The 18,952-nt window shown below is 37.6% G+C and overlaps 1 protein-coding gene across 1 annotated transcript in view; it reads left to right on the top strand.

Moving 5' to 3' along the window:
• Nucleotides 1-18,952, top strand: part of SMARCAD1 (SNF2 related chromatin remodeling ATPase with DExD box 1) — a 42,595-nt gene that overhangs the window by 7,001 nt on the left and 16,642 nt on the right. The window contains exons 2-8 of the mRNA XM_084285454.1: nucleotides 1,940-2,114; nucleotides 5,046-5,223; nucleotides 7,329-7,392; nucleotides 11,492-11,580; nucleotides 13,232-13,321; nucleotides 13,958-14,042; nucleotides 15,567-15,949. Of these exons, the coding sequence (XP_084141580.1) occupies nucleotides 1,940-2,114; nucleotides 5,046-5,223; nucleotides 7,329-7,392; nucleotides 11,492-11,580; nucleotides 13,232-13,321; nucleotides 13,958-14,042; nucleotides 15,567-15,949 (1,064 nt within the window). The remainder of the gene's footprint in view (nucleotides 1-1,939; nucleotides 2,115-5,045; nucleotides 5,224-7,328; nucleotides 7,393-11,491; nucleotides 11,581-13,231; nucleotides 13,322-13,957; nucleotides 14,043-15,566; nucleotides 15,950-18,952) is intronic.

Raw genomic sequence — 18,952 nt, 5'->3', positions numbered from 1 at the left:
GTAAGATCTTACCTATGCGTAGCTAAGACCATCTGAAGATTGACTGTAACAATTACTTTATTTGAGTTATTTATGGATGGTAAAGAAGTTTGAGTTAAGATCACTCTTATTTATTTAATTGCTGTTAATAATCTCCATTTTCAAGTTCTTTTTTCCCCCTCTCAGCAGCGCACTACATAACACTGAGTACCGTATTTTTTAGTTTATTGGGTACCTTTGGCCTTTCAAAGCCTGTATCGACTAGTAGTTTAGTGTCAGCTAATTGCTTATCGTTGTGCTCCTGTGTTTCTTTCGAATGCTGCCACAGTGGGTTATTTTAAATTATTTTCTACAAGATTACTTTTGTACAGCAGATGCTCTCTGAAGCTGTCACATTCTCCACTCCGTGCATTCTTCCTCCTCTCTTCAGTCATGTGCCTCCAGGGCTCATAATTTGTCTGGTCTTAAACAGCATCACTTGGCATGGTAACCGTGCGTTGTTTAGTAGCTCTTTTCATCACTGGCTATAAAAATAGTGAAGTAGTAGAAAGGAATGAAGCACAGATAGTGTGTGGGAGTAGTGCATCGGGTCAGGCTGAGATTCTGGCCTCATTGCTTCTGCAAAATGCCTTGAATGCTTTTCTTCAATTGCTGACACGAAACGGCACACTTACGAGTTGTCAGTTGTTACCAAATAGTTATGTGTAGTGCACGTTTAAAGATGAAAAGATAGGGGCTATGTGTTCAGGTCCACACGAGTCAACTACAAATTTGTCTTTTCCTAGTGTGTGTGTTTTTTGTTTTTTTTTTAAAGGTGGCAGAACAGCTCCAGCCTTGGTAGGTGCTGGATTGAACCATATGTTTTAACTTGCCCAAGTTCATATGGGAGCATCTGAATTTTACAGTTATAACCACAAGAACTGCTTTGAAATATGCAGTATGTGAGGCTAGAGCACACTGTGCCTTTGGTACAGTGCTGAAAGAGGGCGACAGAGCAAAGTCTAATAAAGCGCAGGCTTTTTTGTTTTGGTTTACAGTGTTCTGATCCTCTCTCTGCTTTAGTTTCAAGACCCATTTTGTATATCACATGCTGTGTCATTTCCCTGTGTGGTCATGTTTTCCCCATCTAGATACATGCATGGAACTGGCCTCAGGTGTAGCTGACAGGGATTTTACCATGCTGTATTCGTTACTAGTTCAGGAATTGCATGAATGGGTTGGCTGCTTATGCTCATGGTTGTCTTCTGAGTATGTTCAGAAGTGAAGATGCAGTATGAATTAATGCAGGCACAGTGGCTCAGTTCTACAAGTTTCATGGCAAGTAAGACGTGGTTTGTGAGATGCAATTAGAGAATGTACATGTGGAGACGGATTCTGTTTACCTTGAAAGTACACCAAGTGTCCTCCTGTGTTTTAAGTTGCCTACATAAGAATTGTCTAGAGCACGATGCAGAAAAGAATGGGGATGTAGATCGTATCTATAGGATTTGCATCTGTACCTGTTAAGACCCTCAGAGTAGCTTTCTAATCTCCTGCTGTGTAACAGTGATGCACCCTTCCTGAAAGGCTGTGACAAGCAGATTATAAACCAGCCATCAGATACACTGCTGTGTGTCTGTCCGTGTCCTGATTAGCCTGGAAGTAGCTCAGAGGACTCTGCTGATTTGTTTATTTCTCCCAAGATAAACATGCATTTAAATAATTACTAGTGCTCTTAAACTTTGTGGTTTATAATATACAGGTTTCTGTTTGTGTGAAATAAGATCACTGAGGTGATTTTGCCAGATAAGTTACAGCTTACAGGAATTTTCTGTGCATAGGGATATGAGTTCTGTTTAAGTGGTTGCACTGTATGATGAAGTCATAGCTGTCTGATGCTATAAGTATGAATAAATATTTGAAGTTTGAAGTCCTAAGTCATTTTCTCCCATCTTTTCTCCTATTAAAATGGCTTGTACAGGGTACTCCAGTGTCCCAGAAACTCCTGAAGATGAGAGGACAACGAAGCTGTCTTATTTCAAGCGTCGAAGAGGAGTACAATTCCTAGATGTGTCTTCAGACAGTGAAGATGAAGAACCAAGAAATTTCCATGCTGCAAAGTTAAAAAGGGTTTCAAGGAAAGATGTGACTGTAATGTAAGCTTTAACCTGGTTTTATGTGATGTTTATGGAAGCTGATGTGATGTTTTAAATTGTAATGCTGGATTAAAAATCAGATACTGGGTTCTGATTTTACATCTTGCAATTTATCCACCCCTAACTAAACTCTACTTGATTTTCAGGGGAAAAAAAAAATAGAGCTCTGAAGTGTCTTCTTTGAGAACATGGCTTAAGAGGGAGGAATTCCATGATACTGGATGACATCTGTGGTGTTCATATTAAGTTCGCATATTTGTTCCTCTGAAATTATTTTCATGGCACTTCAAAGCTTAACTTTAAAATATTAGCTTTAAGTTTTAAAACATATTGGAGTTTGTCTAAGCCCGTTTTTTTTTTTTTTTTTTAATATAGAGGGACAAGAAGGCAAGCACTGCTTCTGTGTGTAGTGTAAGATTTTTTTGAGCTAAATTATTATGTATTAGGTACGTGATGTGTTTTATTATACGTAGTGAAAATTTTGTTAGTGGTTTAAAAACATATTTTTTGATGAGTTAGGAGGGAAGAGAATAGTGTGCCCATGTCACTTCTGTGGGTGCTAAAAAAGGAGCATTGAGAGTGCAGGAGAGACAAGCTGTGTGCACGTATCTTACACGACCAGCTGGAATGGTTTGAAGAAACCCATCCTATTTATTATCTGCTAGTTATACATCTGTGTGACCAGAATGTGCTGGTTGTCTGTGCCCCTTAACTGTATTTCTGCCAAGCAAAAAAGGATGGTTTCACCTGCATATGTTGATAATCTGCTTGAAATAAAATTTGTTAACTTTAAAGGAGAATGCAGTGGCTCTTTGGCCCAATTTGCAGTCCCTATGCAGAGCATGGAGTTACTGGAGCTTATCAGCAGACATGAAAAAGTGCTTTTCCCTTCTGCTTTTATCTGAAATTGTTGTTGTTTTTTTTTTAATGCATTTTCCTGAAGTCTCAACCTAAAGCAGATATTAGGTAAGGAGAAAAAAAAAATCTTCAGCAGTTTGCAGAGGGAGCTCATTATCTATCTATGAGCAAATGGTTTAAGTTGTAGATTGTGCAAGGATACAGGGGCAGCACGGTGTTTGCATGCACCATATTGGCTTGTGTGCAGTGCTATGTAAACAGAGTTATGCTGCTTCTGGGATCAACCAGATTTGGAAGCAGTACAGTCAGTTCCGTGCAGTACGGAGCAGAAGCTGAGAAGCCATGCAGGATCCAACTTGTAGAGCCACAGGTTGCTATTTCCCCACTGTAATCTGATTACTGGGGGAGAGACAGGCAGATACCAAAGCAGCTCCCAGTAGGATTCATCTGTGTCTACTGTGAGCCATATCCTCTTGTACTCTTCGTTATTCCTCTGTAGCCACTGATCTCTGCTGCACTAGGCACCCCCCTGTTCAACTCTTTGTCATGGCTCATTGGCCCAGGTGCTAATTGATGTACACCAAATCCACTAAACTCCCTCACAAGTGGTATTCTGTGTGAGCTCAAACTGGAATGAGGAGTGTGGCAGGAGTTAGCTTGGGTCTGGCCAGGCTTATTAGTTCTGGCGTGTGCTGAATTGAGCTTGGTTCTGCAAAGAATCAGCTGACCAGGTGTCTTTATACTGTGCTTCTTCGTACATGTTTTACCTAGAGGTTGGGGATTTTGTGAATTTCTTCCTTTATGTCTGGGTATCCTAGCCTCAGTTATCCTGGATAAAAGATGTTCTAGAGCAGAAAGTACAGCTTTCCTAGGCTTAAGTGAGGTAAGCTTCCCTGGGTGAGTTGCTATCTAGGCTTTGTTGGAAAAACGGACATCTAACACAATAGACTTTGTGGGTCAGAGTCATACTGTTTTAGTGGTTACACGAGTGTTTCTTGATGCTTGCTAGGAACGTGATTGTGGAGAAGACATGATGTATGCAACTCTGGCTTTGTTGACAAGTGTTGAGATGTTAATCCCTAATAGGAAAGGATAAGGTAATTGCAGTGTTACTATATCAGTTTCAGTTGATGTCCTCTTTATATACAATTTATGAAGAAATTTTTTTCCTTAACAAGGCAGAAAGGTTTGAAATACGCTAATAAATTTTAACGTGCCACTTTGTTACGACTTTTTAAGGGGATGCTAGTTGACCTTCTGAAGCCTATGACTAGATTGGTTGGTGGTTGGAAGAGGAATTTGGATTCTAAGACATTTAAGATACTACTTAAGGATCTTCGCATTTTATTTTTTTGAGCTGAGAATTAGGACAGGAAACCTGAAATTTATTTATTTCTTTTTAATAAAGAACTTAGATCTGTGTGTCTGTTGGGCAGATAAACACTAGACCATTTGAAACAAACTGAGATAGTCTGATGTAATTCAGTTAGCTGAAATAATGAAATGTATTGATGTTTTTGTTAAATTGATCCAATTTTGTTAAATTGAGGTGTAAGTAACCTCTTATACCCCAGTACAAAGGTAAGTCATAGGATTTTCTGTCTGTTCCTTCTTCCCTTTGCCAAGTTGAAATGTGTTTACTGTAAGCAGAAATGTATACTAAACCATAAATGCTTTATTTTTCCCAGAGTAGGAGATAGCACTTTGGGTACAACTTGGTTCAATTTTACTGAACACATGTAAATATGTCTTGTAAGGAAGGAAACTGGATTTCGACTGTTCCTTACTTTGGTGATACATGAAGTTTTTTGCAAACAGTGTCTCATGCGAAAGGTGGAGGGCGACAGTTCTACTACTGTATTTTTCTTTCTGTAATACATGTTTCATGTGCTTAAATAATATGCAGCAACTTATTTAAAAAATACTAGTTTCTTTTAAAAAGCTAACATTTAACCATATAAATTTCTACTCGTGGAGTCCTATTGGTTTGGGTTTACAATGACGATCTTGCGGAGTAAAATGTAGGAAGCAAAAATCAAACTGAATTCTTTATCTGTCCCTCATATGTCATAGCTCTGAACAGTCTAAGGATGATGAACAGCCTAAGGATGACCTGACTCAGTTGGCTTATGTCAATGGTAGAGAAAAGCTGCCAGACATGAAGAATGGTGTGGAGGAAGACATCAAAAGTGCAAAGCTGGAAACAATGAAGGAACTCTTCCCCCAGAGAAGTGACCAGGATTTATTAGAAGTAATAATGCTCTATTCTCTTCATTTATTTTGATGACTATTTTGTAGGCAGTATTCTTGTATTCTTATGCTTTTGGCATTACAAGAGGGAAGAGCCCCAAGTCTTCCTAGCAAAAGGTGATATCAAAGTATTACTTCTTGCAGGGGAAGTACAATCATGCAAGTTTGTGTTTTGTTTTGTTTTTTTTAAACTGTGTGTGTGTGTATGTATGTATGTATATATATATATATATATATATATAAATAAAAGAATCAGGTCTCTTCAACAGTGAATTCTAGGGTATAGTACACTTTTTTATTACTTTGTGCTGTCCTGACTTTTAACCTTACTTAGAGCTACCTTGGTTCATAACTAGTGATAGCTGTTGCTGGAGTGCAGTTAACTGGTTAATGCAAAATGAGCGAAATCGTTGTTGTTAGCTACGCTGCATGAAACACTTCTCCTTTGCTTTCATCAGATTTAATGCTTAAAGCCCGTACTACTTCCAGTGAGGCAAAAAGAGTAGGCTTGAAATTACTCCAATTTCTTAAAATTATGCCTCTGCATAAACCTAAGATACTCTTGGCCATTCTCCAATGCACAGCACAAACGTACTATAACATTATGGTAACTTATTACAGTAAAATACATCTTCATTAGGTTTACCTCTTAGTGCTGATATGTAACTAATTTTTCAGTAGCTTTAGTTTTTGAAGATAAATGCATTTAATCTATTAAGTTGCCAAAGAGTCTTTAAAGAAATGCAGAAATTCAACTGGTATCTTTGCTGAGTGATTATGCAGTTGTAAATAGCAATCTTTTATTTTATTTTTGTCCTGGAGGGTATAGTATGAATTATGCTGTAAATGCCCAGAGCACATGAAGTTTCAATTACCGCACAGAATGTACTTAAACCAAAGAGAGAACGGTTCATAGTAGCCTAGAAACTAACTAAAAACGCTGCTTGTATAGTGTGTGTGTTTGCTGTTTTGTGGGTTCAATGAGGAGTGACTTCAGTGGTATTTGTAAATGCTTAGTGGTACGTAGTGCTGATGGTTTCTGTTCTCAGGAGAGCATGAGAGATCCTGTATCAACAGAATTTTGTAGTATGTAAGGGCTGTGCAAGCATTTTTTCTATGGTTACATATCCAGAACATTCTTGAGGGAAGATGAGGGAATAATGGGCAAATGTATTGTTCCTTTACAAAGGATCTGGAACAGCTTGTCCTGATAAACTCTACATGACCAGTGAATGTTAGGAAAAAAAATAGTAAGCTATAATAGTAGTAAAATAGTAAGCTATAAGCTCCTATGCTCCTTTCAAAAGGAAAATATATTTATAGTAAAATTGTAAGGCAGTGTTTAGAAATGGGAACAGATGCTTGGGAATCAGATCTCCTCGTTTTACGTGTGTTGTTCTGTTTGTAATCTTTAGGCTCTTTGCTTCTGTTGAAGTTACCATGCTTGGAAAAAGCAGTACTTACTTTATAAGTCTCAATATTCAGTTAATTTGTAAGAATGATCTATGCTGAGATTGCAGGTAGATGGAGAAAAGAATCTAAGGTTGCAAGAAAGATAATCTGTTGGAGGCACGTTTTAAATTTGGTTCCAGGAAATCAACCAGTGTGACATAGCAGTATATGAAAAAAAAATCCATGAGTTAGGATGTTAGGTTTTTGGGTCATCTGGCTTTGTGATAGTAACATTAAATGTTTTTGGAGATTTAAAAAAAAAGTTTACTTAAACTTCATCATATGTTTGTGAAATAGGAGGTGGAAAAGAAAGCAAAATAAATTAAATTTAAAAACGTGCTTGAAAACAGCTTTAATACAAAGTGTTGCCAAATCACAGCTGATGTGATTGTAATCAGTCTAGATGATGATTTAGTACCTGTCAATTTTGGTCTTGGATTTGGAATTTACAATAAACGACTTTTGGGTGTTAGGGCTTTGTTTTTTTTTTTTTTTTTTTTTTTTTTTTGTTTTGTTTTGTTTTGTTTGTTTGTTTTTGTTTGTTTTTTTGTTTTTTCTTTTTCCAAAGTGTATTTCAATCCTGCTTATTTATCATCATCCTCTTTTTATCTGGATTAAATCTTACTACTTAGCTGGTTTTTTTTGTTTTCTCAGTTGATAGAATCGACATGCACAATGGATGAAGCGATAGCTGCTGGTTTGAAGTTCAATGATGAAGGTATGTTTGAAGCTGCAGACTTTGCAAGGGGAAAAATGAGAAGAGGATGCATACCAAAATTGAGAAATAGAAAAAATAAAGGGAAATATATTCTGTGAAGTTCAGGATGGCTTTAAATGTGGGGTCTTTTAAGTAAGCGACTTTTGTTGTTAATGGTTCCTGTGTTGCTTGGAAGTTGAGGTAAATAGCAATAGGTTAAAGATAGTAGTACTAAATGTTGTGGGTGAGAAACCTGGTGATAAAAAAGAATTTTAGCCATTTCTAACTAGAACTTTCTTGTGTCAAGCCCTGTCGTGATTTTCTCTTCAGGTTGACAAGTCTGTAGACTTGTAGTTCCTAGTAAGAACTGGTAGGCTTAAACACTAATGCAGATAATTCCTCGTGGTTCTGTAGCAAAACATCCACCAAAACATGCTTTGAGTCCCCAGAGCTTGTTTAAGGTTTTCTTTTTCTGCATCTGAATTCCCGCAGTCTCATGATGTTATGTGATGTTACCAAAGAATCCCAAGATGTGGGAATGTGTAGAACGTGATATGCATGTAAAAAAGGTCATCATTCTCAGGCTTTGGGTTTTGCTCTTGACATCACCTAAGTTAAGGGTTTAAACCTCTGTATTCTGTTAATCTTTTTGACTGATTTGTCATGTGCTTGTGGTGGGAGAAGAATGAAAGGTCATTATGAATATTATGTCTTAAAAAGCTGTTTTATCAGTCTCAGTCTGTTTACAGTGTAGTTGTCTGTGACTTTCTTGAAAGATCTTCATGGTTTGGATAGGATGGAGAAAGCTGTTTATAATCACTCTTGATTATTTTATTTAAGTGGTTCATGTGTCTTTTCGTACAGATCAATTTTGATTTTGGATTTCCATGGATTTGGAAACTATCTGTAGGAAGCTCATGTGCTGAGGGAGAATATAGTTCTATTCTGTATCTAACGTAGAAGATGATCTTGTGATAATTCAGTTCTCCCTGTTGTGCTTGTATACAAAAGTCAGAAGAGGAAAAACATTACAACTTCCAAGATTTTTAATAGTTAATGAAAAGCTCATTTAAAAAAAACAAAAACCCTTTAACACAGGATTTTCAACCATTTAATCTAACCAGACCATGCTTTCTGACTGTCGAGTATTTTGAGGTTATCGCTGTGTGCATGATTCTATAGATAGGTGGGGAGAAGCCAACACATTCTCAAGGGACATGCTACGTCTGAGTGCTGCTCCTGGAAAAACCCTTCCTGGAAGATGATGATTACTTTTCAAGGGTTTTGATTAATATTAAATCACTTCACGCTAATAGACATCTCTAAATTTTGGTGCAATTCAATGTTTCAACTAAAATGCTGATTTCTGGTATTTATACTCTGCCTTTTGGCCATTTTTGTGTTGATCTAAGGGTGCTGTTTCATATGCTTTCGATAGAAGCCCACAGAAGAATCTTGGCAGCAGAATTCTCTTCAATCATATCTGTTATATAAAATATTTAGCTAAGAATGAGCATGCCTGATGGTATAAATCATCTCATTTTTGGACACATTTTTTTAAAAAGTGGAAACATCATTGAACATCTGCTTCTCCATGTCAATTTTTGACATGCTTTACTTGTTACGAGGTGTTGACTGGGTGAGAAGTGAGGGACAAGATAAAGTATTATGAAGTATAATTTGGCTTAAAAAAAAAAAAAGTGGCCTGACAAAGCATTCTTAGTTTGGTCCTTTCCTTAATAGTGACAAAACTTGTATAGTTTGAATTGTTGTTTCTATAACTCAAATAAGAATCATTGCAGATAACTTACAGGTACAAAGATCAGATGTGACACACGGGGAAAAAAGTGTGCACGAATGAAAGATGTGAAGTTACAGCAATACCTTCTTCTTGTGATTCGTTTCCATTGTTGCTTTCTATACATCTTGAAAACTATGAAATCGGTGTGGGTTCTTCTGAGCTAACGCCTCAAGTGAAGTTCTCTGATGTTACTGCTTTTTGAACAGAGAAATGACTGTCTCTTTCATAATAGTGTAAGAAAGTCACTGTCATACGGTGTTTTGCTTTTTGTAGTGGTAACAACAAATAACAGTGGAAATAATTACAAGTGCCTCTAAAATTTGAAACCCTTGAGTTGCTTTTCTCAGTGCTTGTTGATTAAAAAGAAAACACGGAGTAAGGTTTTCTCTGGAGGGTCCCATGTACCCTGCCTACACTCCAAGGATGAATCCTAACTAGCAATCATACAGCTTCTTCATTCCCTCAGCAGTGTTGCCTTGGCCCAGGAAGCAAAAATCAGGTATACCTTGCAAAGTGAATGCCTTTAGGAAGTTGTTTTTCAGTTGTAGATGCGTTTAGTTTCAGATGATCACAGACTGATTTATAAGTAATTTTATATTGGTAGGTTCCTGAGATCATGGTTATCCAGATTCTCCACTGCAGCTTAATTGTCACTCAAATTGCTCTTGACCAGTTGTATTTATTTCTTTGGTTTTCCTCCAAAGACCAACATTCATTCAGCCCATGACTTCAAAGAAAGGGGGGTTAATCTTGGAAATACTCTGTGAAGCCTGTGTGGCAGAGAGGTTTGCAGGGTCCCTGTTCACGTTCAGAATTAACAATCCTGAATGCAGTTCTAGTTGATCTTAAGCAATCTTAAGATCTTAACTCCTTAACTCTTCTAGTGCTTTACCCAACAGCAGCCTGACTGCCCTTAGCCTTGGTATCAAGGCTAAACACATTTTTTCAGTCTTAAGCTAGTAGTATGTTGTGTTTTTTTTTCCTGCCCATATTGTTTAATGAGATTCTTGGGCAGAAAAGTCAAGTGCGTTGTTCTCTGAATGCTGAAGGAGAGCTGCGTCCCCCCTGTCGACATATTCTCTGGATTCTTTGAGGTGCGCTGCTTCTGTGTGTTTTATATGGGTATGTAGAAATGAATATGCTCCAAAAAATCTTACCAGACTTTTCTGGTAGATATCTGGAACTTGAATGAAGAGCTAGTTATTGCTGGTGCTTGTCTCTGCCTTTGGGAAGTGTTATTTTTTTAATCTATATGCAACTTCCATTTTTGATACCAGAGTGAATTAGTCTAGTGGAAAATGTATTTGGAAGTATTTTCATACAAAAATGTGTTTCTGTGCAAAGATGTGAACGCTTAATTCTTCACAATTAAAGCTATTTTGGTTGTCCATATGGTCCTTTGGATTTGAAAGCAAGCATGTTTTTTGTGTGTGATCAGCTGAGCTCTGCTTGTTTGCTGACTATCCTTTGGCAGTCTGGGATGAGAGGTTGGCTGCAGATGCTTGTGACAGACATGAAAGCTCTGCCAGCAGGCTTCCAGAAAGATTGGGAAACTTTAAATAATTTGAACTATAGTAAAAAGAGTAAGAGTAACATCTAGTAAGAGTTGCTGCTTCAAGCAACATGAGGTGTGCATCGTGGCAGTGAAAATGCACCTGACTGGGCAGGTCTTAACGCTCAGATGGTAATCTTTGTTTATCACCTGGGCCCAAAGATACTCAAAATTCTGGCTCATGTAAACTGTTCATAAATAATTCAGGTATCACTGATATTTGGTTATCTCTGACTTGATACACATAGTTCTCTTAGAAGCGTTTTGATTTAATGTTGAAAACTGTTTGATAGTAACCTCTAGTGGGCACCTGAGCCAGAAATCAATCACCAGCACTACCAGATTGGCAGTGGAGTGCGTTTCATAACTCACAGCTTGGTTTTAGCCTTGGTTAGGCACCAGATTTCCAAAAGCACTCAGCTTAAATAAAATCTTTCTTTTGGAAAACTACTACTGTTAAAAGAAAGATACAACTTTACTCGTACGTAAAAATAAAGCTGTTTCCTATGAGACATAATTGCTTAGTTGCCAGAGTACTAAATAAAACTTGAGGAGTTAAATAAGGTAAAGAAACGTATTTTCAAGCAGCGGCTGTGCTTGGAGTTACTGTGCACCTGTGGACTGTAGTAAGAAACTACTACAGAAGACCATTCAACATCTTGTGCAGTTAACAAGTAGTTCCTATAGCTCTGGTTTGAATCATCCCACTGTATTGAGGTAAACTTAATGAAAGTAATTTCCAGTTCTTTTCTGCTTCCTTTTTAAAGCTACCTTTCGCAAAAGGAAATTAGAAGATTCTCCCACAAACCGTGACAACAGTGATGAGCAATCTGCAAAAAAGCCAAAAGCTAATCGTGTAAGTATTGGGTTTTCTGTCAAAGTGCTATGAAGTAGGTGGAAGTGTCTGACTTGATCAGTGACAATAGTGGCATGAACTTCGTGTTTTTTATCAGAAAATCCCATCAAATTCAAATCTTGCCCTCTGAGTTTTTCTGCTTTATTCTTTTTGGCAATGCTAAGTGAAGCTACCTGTTTTGCTCTTCAATATTTATAGATTTGTGTCCTAATTAGCCTAGTTACTGCTCTCAGGGTAGAAATTGATGACAGGTAGCAGCAGTATGTGAGGAACTGGGTACAGTTCAGCTGCTGTGAATGTTAACGGGAGTTATCAGCTATGAGGCAACTTGCCTCATCGGGTCATTCCTTATTTTTCCTCAAATACGTAAAGTTCAACATCTTTTGTTACTCTTATCCTTTGCTATAGTAGTGATAGAATCAGAGAATCGTTTAGGTTGGAAAAGAACTATGGCATAGGGAAATCTTGGAAAGCAATGAATCAGATAGGTTAAATGCAATGATTACTTTGACCTTTGTGCACAGATACTGAACTACTACCCAGCTGGTGTAGCAAACAAGCTTCACTGGACCTGGTTTTAGGCAGCGGTTTGATTTCTATACTTAACAGTTCTGTTACAGTTAAAAGACTGAGGAGTGGGGAAAAAAAATCCTCTGAAATGAGGATTTTTAGAATTTGTACTTGAGATTAGTAATGGGAATGCTTGCAGTTTTTTTTAGCTCATGCTGAGAAATTTTCTCTCCGGGATAACTGGCTCCAAAAGCTAGAGCACGCTACATCCCTTTACTGGCTCTTGTATTTACCACAGCTCTTTTCCTAATGGTGCTGTGGACTCACTGAGGGAAGGAACCATGACCTCTGTTACCTGGAAGTACTTCTGGGTGATTTAGTTTGTTTCGTTTAGCTAAGTAAATAAGTATGTTGCTATCTTTGCTGTAGATAAGTAGACATGTAACCACTTTGCATTCAGTTCCTGGGAAGGAACTTGCTTAATTATATATATATTTTTTTTGAGTATGTAACAAAACAGCTTGTGGCATGTAGAAGTTTTGGCACTCGTTCATAAGAAACCTCCCTCTTTCCCAACTTAGAGTAGCTGTTAGTGGAGCTCATGTTGACGAAAACTTTTTGCCAAGTTTTGATGTGACTTTATGGTGCTTTGACACAGTATTGATTCTGTTGTGTTTTTGTTTCTTTTTGAAACATATAAATCTTCATATAAACATGCCAATTGACATGTTTATAGGCTCTGGCGAGTTAAATACTACACACTTGTTAGTCTCCTTAACCTCCTGAATGTTAACCCTACTGCCTGAAATATGCAGAATCACTACTAACTATAGTTTTTATTTTAAAGAAATAAGAGCTAGATAATTTGAAATTATTTATGCTTTGGTATGTAACTTTGCACTGTATATGCTAATCAAATAAAGAATGCCAGTCTTTCATGACGGAAGACTTTCTACACTCTTGAAAGTTTTAGCTGTATTTTGAGTATTGATTGTGTATGAGGAATCACTTCTGCAACTTGAGATTTGTCTTAAGTGCTTTTGTCATTTGGAGTGACTTTTTAAGGTAAGCAGTATTGATTAGGTTTGATTTCTCTGTAAATTGCATTAAGTCTAAAACGGATTATTTTTTTTAAACATAGCTGGATGGGTCAGAATCTCAAAGACAATGGGAGAAGCGAGAGATGCTTGTAAAGAAGCTGCAAAATACATTCCCCGGATTGGATAAGGAGGTGAGCTCATGTCTCCTGATAACAAATCAGATTTTGATTTCTTAAGAAAATGGTAGCTGTCAGTAGTCCAAATGAAGCAGTCCTTATACCAGCAGTGCTCTCAGAAGGTTTCAAGAGTAGGAAGGCTTTCACTGCTCCTTCCCTTGGAATGCAATTTGCTGTTGACTGAGAGCAGCTGGAATTAGTCAAAGACTAGACAGAACTTTCTGTCCTGCTGTTTTGGTCCTGATGGCAAGCCTGGCCTCCTATAAAATGTATGGGGGAAATCGCCCTCCCTCTGGCCCTCGCTCCCCACCGAAGATGAGATAATGTGTGTGTTGTGGTAGTTTAGTATCTGCAGATACTCAGCAACTGATCAGGGCCTTTTAATACTGTACTTTTAAATTGTTGGAAGCAAAGCTTGTTTATGTGTTCCCACCCTTTTGAAAAGTGGGGTGCAGGTCTGTGCTAAAGATGAACTGAAGGTTTTTCTACTTCTGATTTCCTTAATTTTGAGTCCTCTGACTTAAGGGGGTAGCGGAAGAGTATTTGCCTTATGGGATTAAAATTAAGTGTTCATATCTCAGTGTTAATATATAGAGAATTCTAGTTTCTGCTTATCTTAACTACAAAACAAAATTTCTCATCGCTTACTAGGAGCTGAGAGATGTACTTCAGGAACATAACTGGGTGTTTCACGAAGCACAGGAAGCTCTGAGAGTATTTGCAGAAGACAGTGAAGGTAAAGACAGATTTATAATCCATTTTATCCCAAGACAAAACAAACAGGCTTATAGTATAAATCTTTTCTAATGTCCAGCAGTGACAGTCGTGACAGCACTACATCTAGAAACTTTAACTGGTACTTGAAAATAGTATTGAGGAAGGGAAGATAGAGGTAAAAGAACGAAACTGGATTTTTCCTTTACTTTTCAGTATCATGATTTATCATTCTTTATAAGAGAGAATTATTTTTGCCTTTCCTAATATAGGCTTACATAAGGAGTTGCAATTACTTATATCATAAAATATATTCTGAAATGTGTCAAAGCTGACATTTGTTCCCCTTCCACTTCCTTAAAAATAAGTTGTTTTTTTTATAACTTGAGTAATTTGTAATTCAGTAACTGCCAGTATCTGCATAGGTGACATGTAACGTAAGCTTATTTATATTTTTGAAATACTTTTTGGTATAGAAAAATACTAAAAACAGGCTTTAAACTATGCAACCAACATGTAAATATCACTACATTTGTTGTGGTAGGGAACAAGAACTCAAAAACTGTGACCCCAGGTAAATCTGCGCATTAGAACTTAAATACTGTTTAATGAGTTGATGACTTTTCAGAGTGTTACACAGCTGTCAGAAATGTGTCTGTTTTGCTATATCAGCTGTTTTCAGTGCTCTTGGGGATAGGATACTATTCTTAGTTCTCTCTGCTTGAAAGGAATCCAATTATCCGTATGCCTAAGGTTGGTTCCTTACCTTCTCGATAACCAGAAGGAGAAACAATAGATCCTGGGATTGGAGTCGCTCACTAGCAAGCTGGGGTTGGGCAGAAGAAAAAGCATTGCAAGTGAGATGCTGGGGGGGGAAAAATCCTTCCTGAAAATGAGTTGCCCACATGCTGTTAAATAATCTCCATCTTACTTCAAGGCAGTAGTGTTTTTGTGGTATGAAATACCTAGTTCTTCCAGTTTCTTTAGCAGGTGCATGTTTGTTTTTTGTTTGTTTGTTTGTTTTTTACCCTGCATTTAATGCTTCACTGAGATGCCTTAAAACAGAAGAATGTATAATTTGGAGGGGTGGAGGGTGAAAGTTGGTTTATTTACTGGAATCAACAGAATTCATTTTTGGCAGTTGGAATGAGTGGGACTGGTATCTCATCCCAGTAGTATTATCACAACTCTTAAGCTATAAGAGGTTGCTCTTACCTCAAAGCTTCTGCAGCTCACACGTACAATGTTGTGTTGCTCTTCTGTGTTCTAGGATAGTTGCTCAAAATGCTGTGCTATTTGAGCAATATACAAATTAGTGTTGTTCACCTACTCCTAGTTAATACTATTTACATGTTTTAAACAGACTTGAATGGCATTTGCTGCGCTTTTTTCCCTTCTTGGTAACACCTGCTGTTGAGGCGCTGTGTTGATATAAAACACAATTTTAATATTACATATGTGACTTCATTTTGGAAGAGCAGTAGGTTTTAATTTGCCCTTAACCAGTATGTGTTGACTTGTTGCCTTCTCTACACCACACCTGTAGGCGTGGAATTTCCTTCCAAAAGTGAAGTTTCGGACTGGACCAAAGTCTCTGCAAGCAGCAGAAGTGATGAGAATAAACAGAAGTTGAAACGGAAATCTTCTGGGAGGGAGCAGAACGGCTTTAGGAAAAAAAGCAAAAGTGTTTGGAGCACTAAAAGAGAGATGGAAGACTCGGAGGACGAGTCAGGTTCCGAAGAAGGTGGTAGCTCCCTTGACCAGGACTACAGCAGTGGTGACGAAGTGATGGAGGATGGTTACAAAGCTAAAATCCTTAGCTTCCTGCAAGATGCTTCCCCCAGTGAACTCACGCTGATTCCCCAGTGTTCTCAGAAAAAGGTTCAGAAGATAATAGCGCTCCGGCCCTTTAATAGTTGGGAAGCTCTGGTAAGTCTGCATTCTTGTTTTAATATCCCCAGCGTGCCTAGAGTCAAGGTGTCTTTGGTCTAGAGAGGCATAGATGGGTGGCCTTAGCCTGATTAGGCTAAAATACTACATTCATTGTAAGCCAATAGCATTTCAAACAGTGTCATATGACCTAATTTTGAATGAATTAAGGGGTGATTTTGCTGAAAAACTCAAGCTGATTGGCTGACATTACTGTCACTCACTTTTTAGCGTAGAAACTTGGTTGATTTCACTGCAGAAGAAGAAATTAGAGCTTTCATTTAGGAAGGAGGTGTTTGCTAGCCTGTTCTGAGCTGTTTGAGCTGAAAACCCATGCAGAAGACGAGAATGTGGCAGAACTTTTACTGCAGCTACTCTAACAGCAGCAGCAGCAGCTTCAAGGGTAGCTCCATGATGAAGATGCCAGCATGGATATTTTCAGTTTTAGACAAGGAACAGTCATTGTCTGTGTTTTGTTCTTTTTTTAATCTGCTTCAGCTTTGTCTCTAGCATGGTTTTGCTAGCTAAGCAGTGCAGCCATTTTTTTAATGGAGCAAGCTGCTGTGTTTTTATTAACAAAAGGTAAAGCATCAGAAGGCTAAACCACAATCCACAACAGAAGAGAAAGCAATAGCTCTTGGTAAGTAGATTATCTGCTGTCACTGGGATGTTACTTTCAAATGTTTCCCATGGTTTGTTTGTTGCCTTCACCTTTCATGCATTTCAGTTAACTGCAGGACGTCAGACCTAATACGGGCAGTGTTCTAATAAGAAATTTGAAGTGCGTTACGGCAGGCTGTCTTGGTTTAATTATTAGTGCTTTGAATTTTAAGTCAATAACTGTGTAGGCCTTCTTAAGGAGTAATTGGTACGTGTTTTTTTGTTTTTTTTTTCAACCAGTCTGTGTTTTGAAACCACCCCACTAATAAATACAAGATCTGTTTATATTTCTTTAGAGAAGAATATGATTTCTTCGATATGCATAAAAACAAATAATAAATGTTATTGTGTGTTTTACGACAAAATAACAAAAGTTACTAAAAAAAACTTTCAAGAAAACAAAATGATCTTTGTAAGAGTTGTCTCCCAAATGGGGGAGATAAGAGAGAGATCCTTGAAAAAAGAAAAAAAACAAGGTACAGATATGCTGCAAAAAAAAAAAAATCCGTTTTGCCTCAAGCCTTTGGCTTCTTAGAGAACATCTGTCACACGGCAGTTCCTTTCTAAACTTGTTGGGTTTTGCCTGAGCTTAATTCTCTGCAGAAATATTTGCTACAGGGCTCTTATCCTTTTCTCTGTGTAAAATATTTAACAGAAAAACTGTATGGGCCTGTTCATGTTCCAAATATTTCTTTCATAAAAAATTGCTGCTGTCAGCAACCACATGTTTGTCTAGTGTTGTGAATACTTGCCCAGAGTAGAAGTAATTTGCAGGAAACTTCAGCAGATGTTTAATATCAGAGTGATTTAATTGTTTATAAAGATCCAGTAGCTTAGTGACCCAGCATTTTTCCCTACCAATTAACAGAATGGTAGAAAAATGTAGAGAGTTGGTTGTTTTAGCACTGAATAAATTGACTTAATTTTAAGGTATATTTTTACTGTAATAATATCTACTGTAAAGATACTGTAAGTTATTTTGGTAAAACCTTTGTAAAGCACTCAATGTTACTGTTATTTAGGAGAACAGAGGAAGATCTTAAGGCTCTCTGCCTGAGGTGAAGATTAATGGCATTAATAGGAAAGCCTGTTCAGAAATTGGATGACTTATTCCAGGAAAACTTAAATTAAAATGCTAATCTTTTTCCAGTCAAACCTTTTAAGTTGCCTTAAGACTTTTTTTTTTTTTTTTTTTTTTTTGATGGATTTAAACAGATTTCAAACTTAAGAAGTTACTGAGAATACTTGGAATTATTTAAATATCTGCTGTAAAAATACTTAGGGCAGATGTTTAACTTGATCTAGTGATGCTTGTAATGCACAGGAAAAAAATGATTAAACAAGGTTCTTAGAGTAAATGAAGAGAACTTGAAATGTCTTTACTCACAAGAACGAATTACTTTGGCAACTTCTAAGTGCTCGTGCTGTTGATCCACTGTAACTTCAAGGAGCGTAGTTTTATGCAATTTTCCATGTTAGAGATAACACTCCCAGCTAGTTTCCTATCAAATACCATCTTGCATGAGTGGTGCTTGGATATTTCTTGGAGGCTTTAGCTATCTGTTTCTTCATTTGTAGTATCAATGGTTTTCTGGGTGAGTACTGGTGACCTCCCTTGGAATATACTGTGTGCCTAACGAGAATAGGAGGTTACATATATTGGGATGCTTGTTTTCCTAAAAAGTGTATTTCTGAGTCAAAGCGTGTTGCTTTCTGACTGGGGGGTATCTAAGAGCGTGGTCTGCTGTTGTAGAACCAGACAAAGCATGGAGCTAAGATAAAAGAGGGTGTGATGCTGAAATTGGTGATCTTGAGGAGCCGTTGAGGGGCATCTTCTGGGATGGGTCATTAGGGATTGTAGCACCGGGAGAGCAGGTGGGTGACATGGGGTAGACAAGCTAAAGGGCTGCCAGCAGAAAGAGGGGTTGTGGAGACTAGGAGAAAAGGGAGGGAGGAGTATTGAGGACAGGTCTGTTTGATACCTGATGCCTTTCCTTCTCCTTCTTACTCTAAAAAACTCAGTGATGAATTATTCCTATAACTGCACTCTTTTTCCAAACTGTTCAAATTGGCTCGTGTTGGAAATGTCATCCTCAGAAAACAGGTTATAAACCATGATCACATAACCAAAATACCTGTAGGTGTTCAGGGTGTGTGTGAAACAAGAGAGAGACCAAAGACTGGCTAAAAAGGCCAGAAAGAGCCTATCTGAACCTTCTGGGTTTGTTGTTTCTTGCCCTGTTGTGTTTGTGTGATACAATTTCATGTTGATTCTTGTAAATGTGGACATGCATACTGGAGGGAGCTTAATGCTAAAAACCTTTTAAGGTTTTATAAGTAACT

The sequence above is a fragment of the Netta rufina genome, assembly GCF_964035555.1.
Source record: "Netta rufina genome assembly, chromosome: 4".
Classification (NCBI taxonomy): Eukaryota; Metazoa; Chordata; class Aves; order Anseriformes; family Anatidae; genus Netta; species Netta rufina.
Note: the sequence above shows the minus strand (reverse complement) of the source record. Positions and strands in the feature narration are given on the sequence as shown.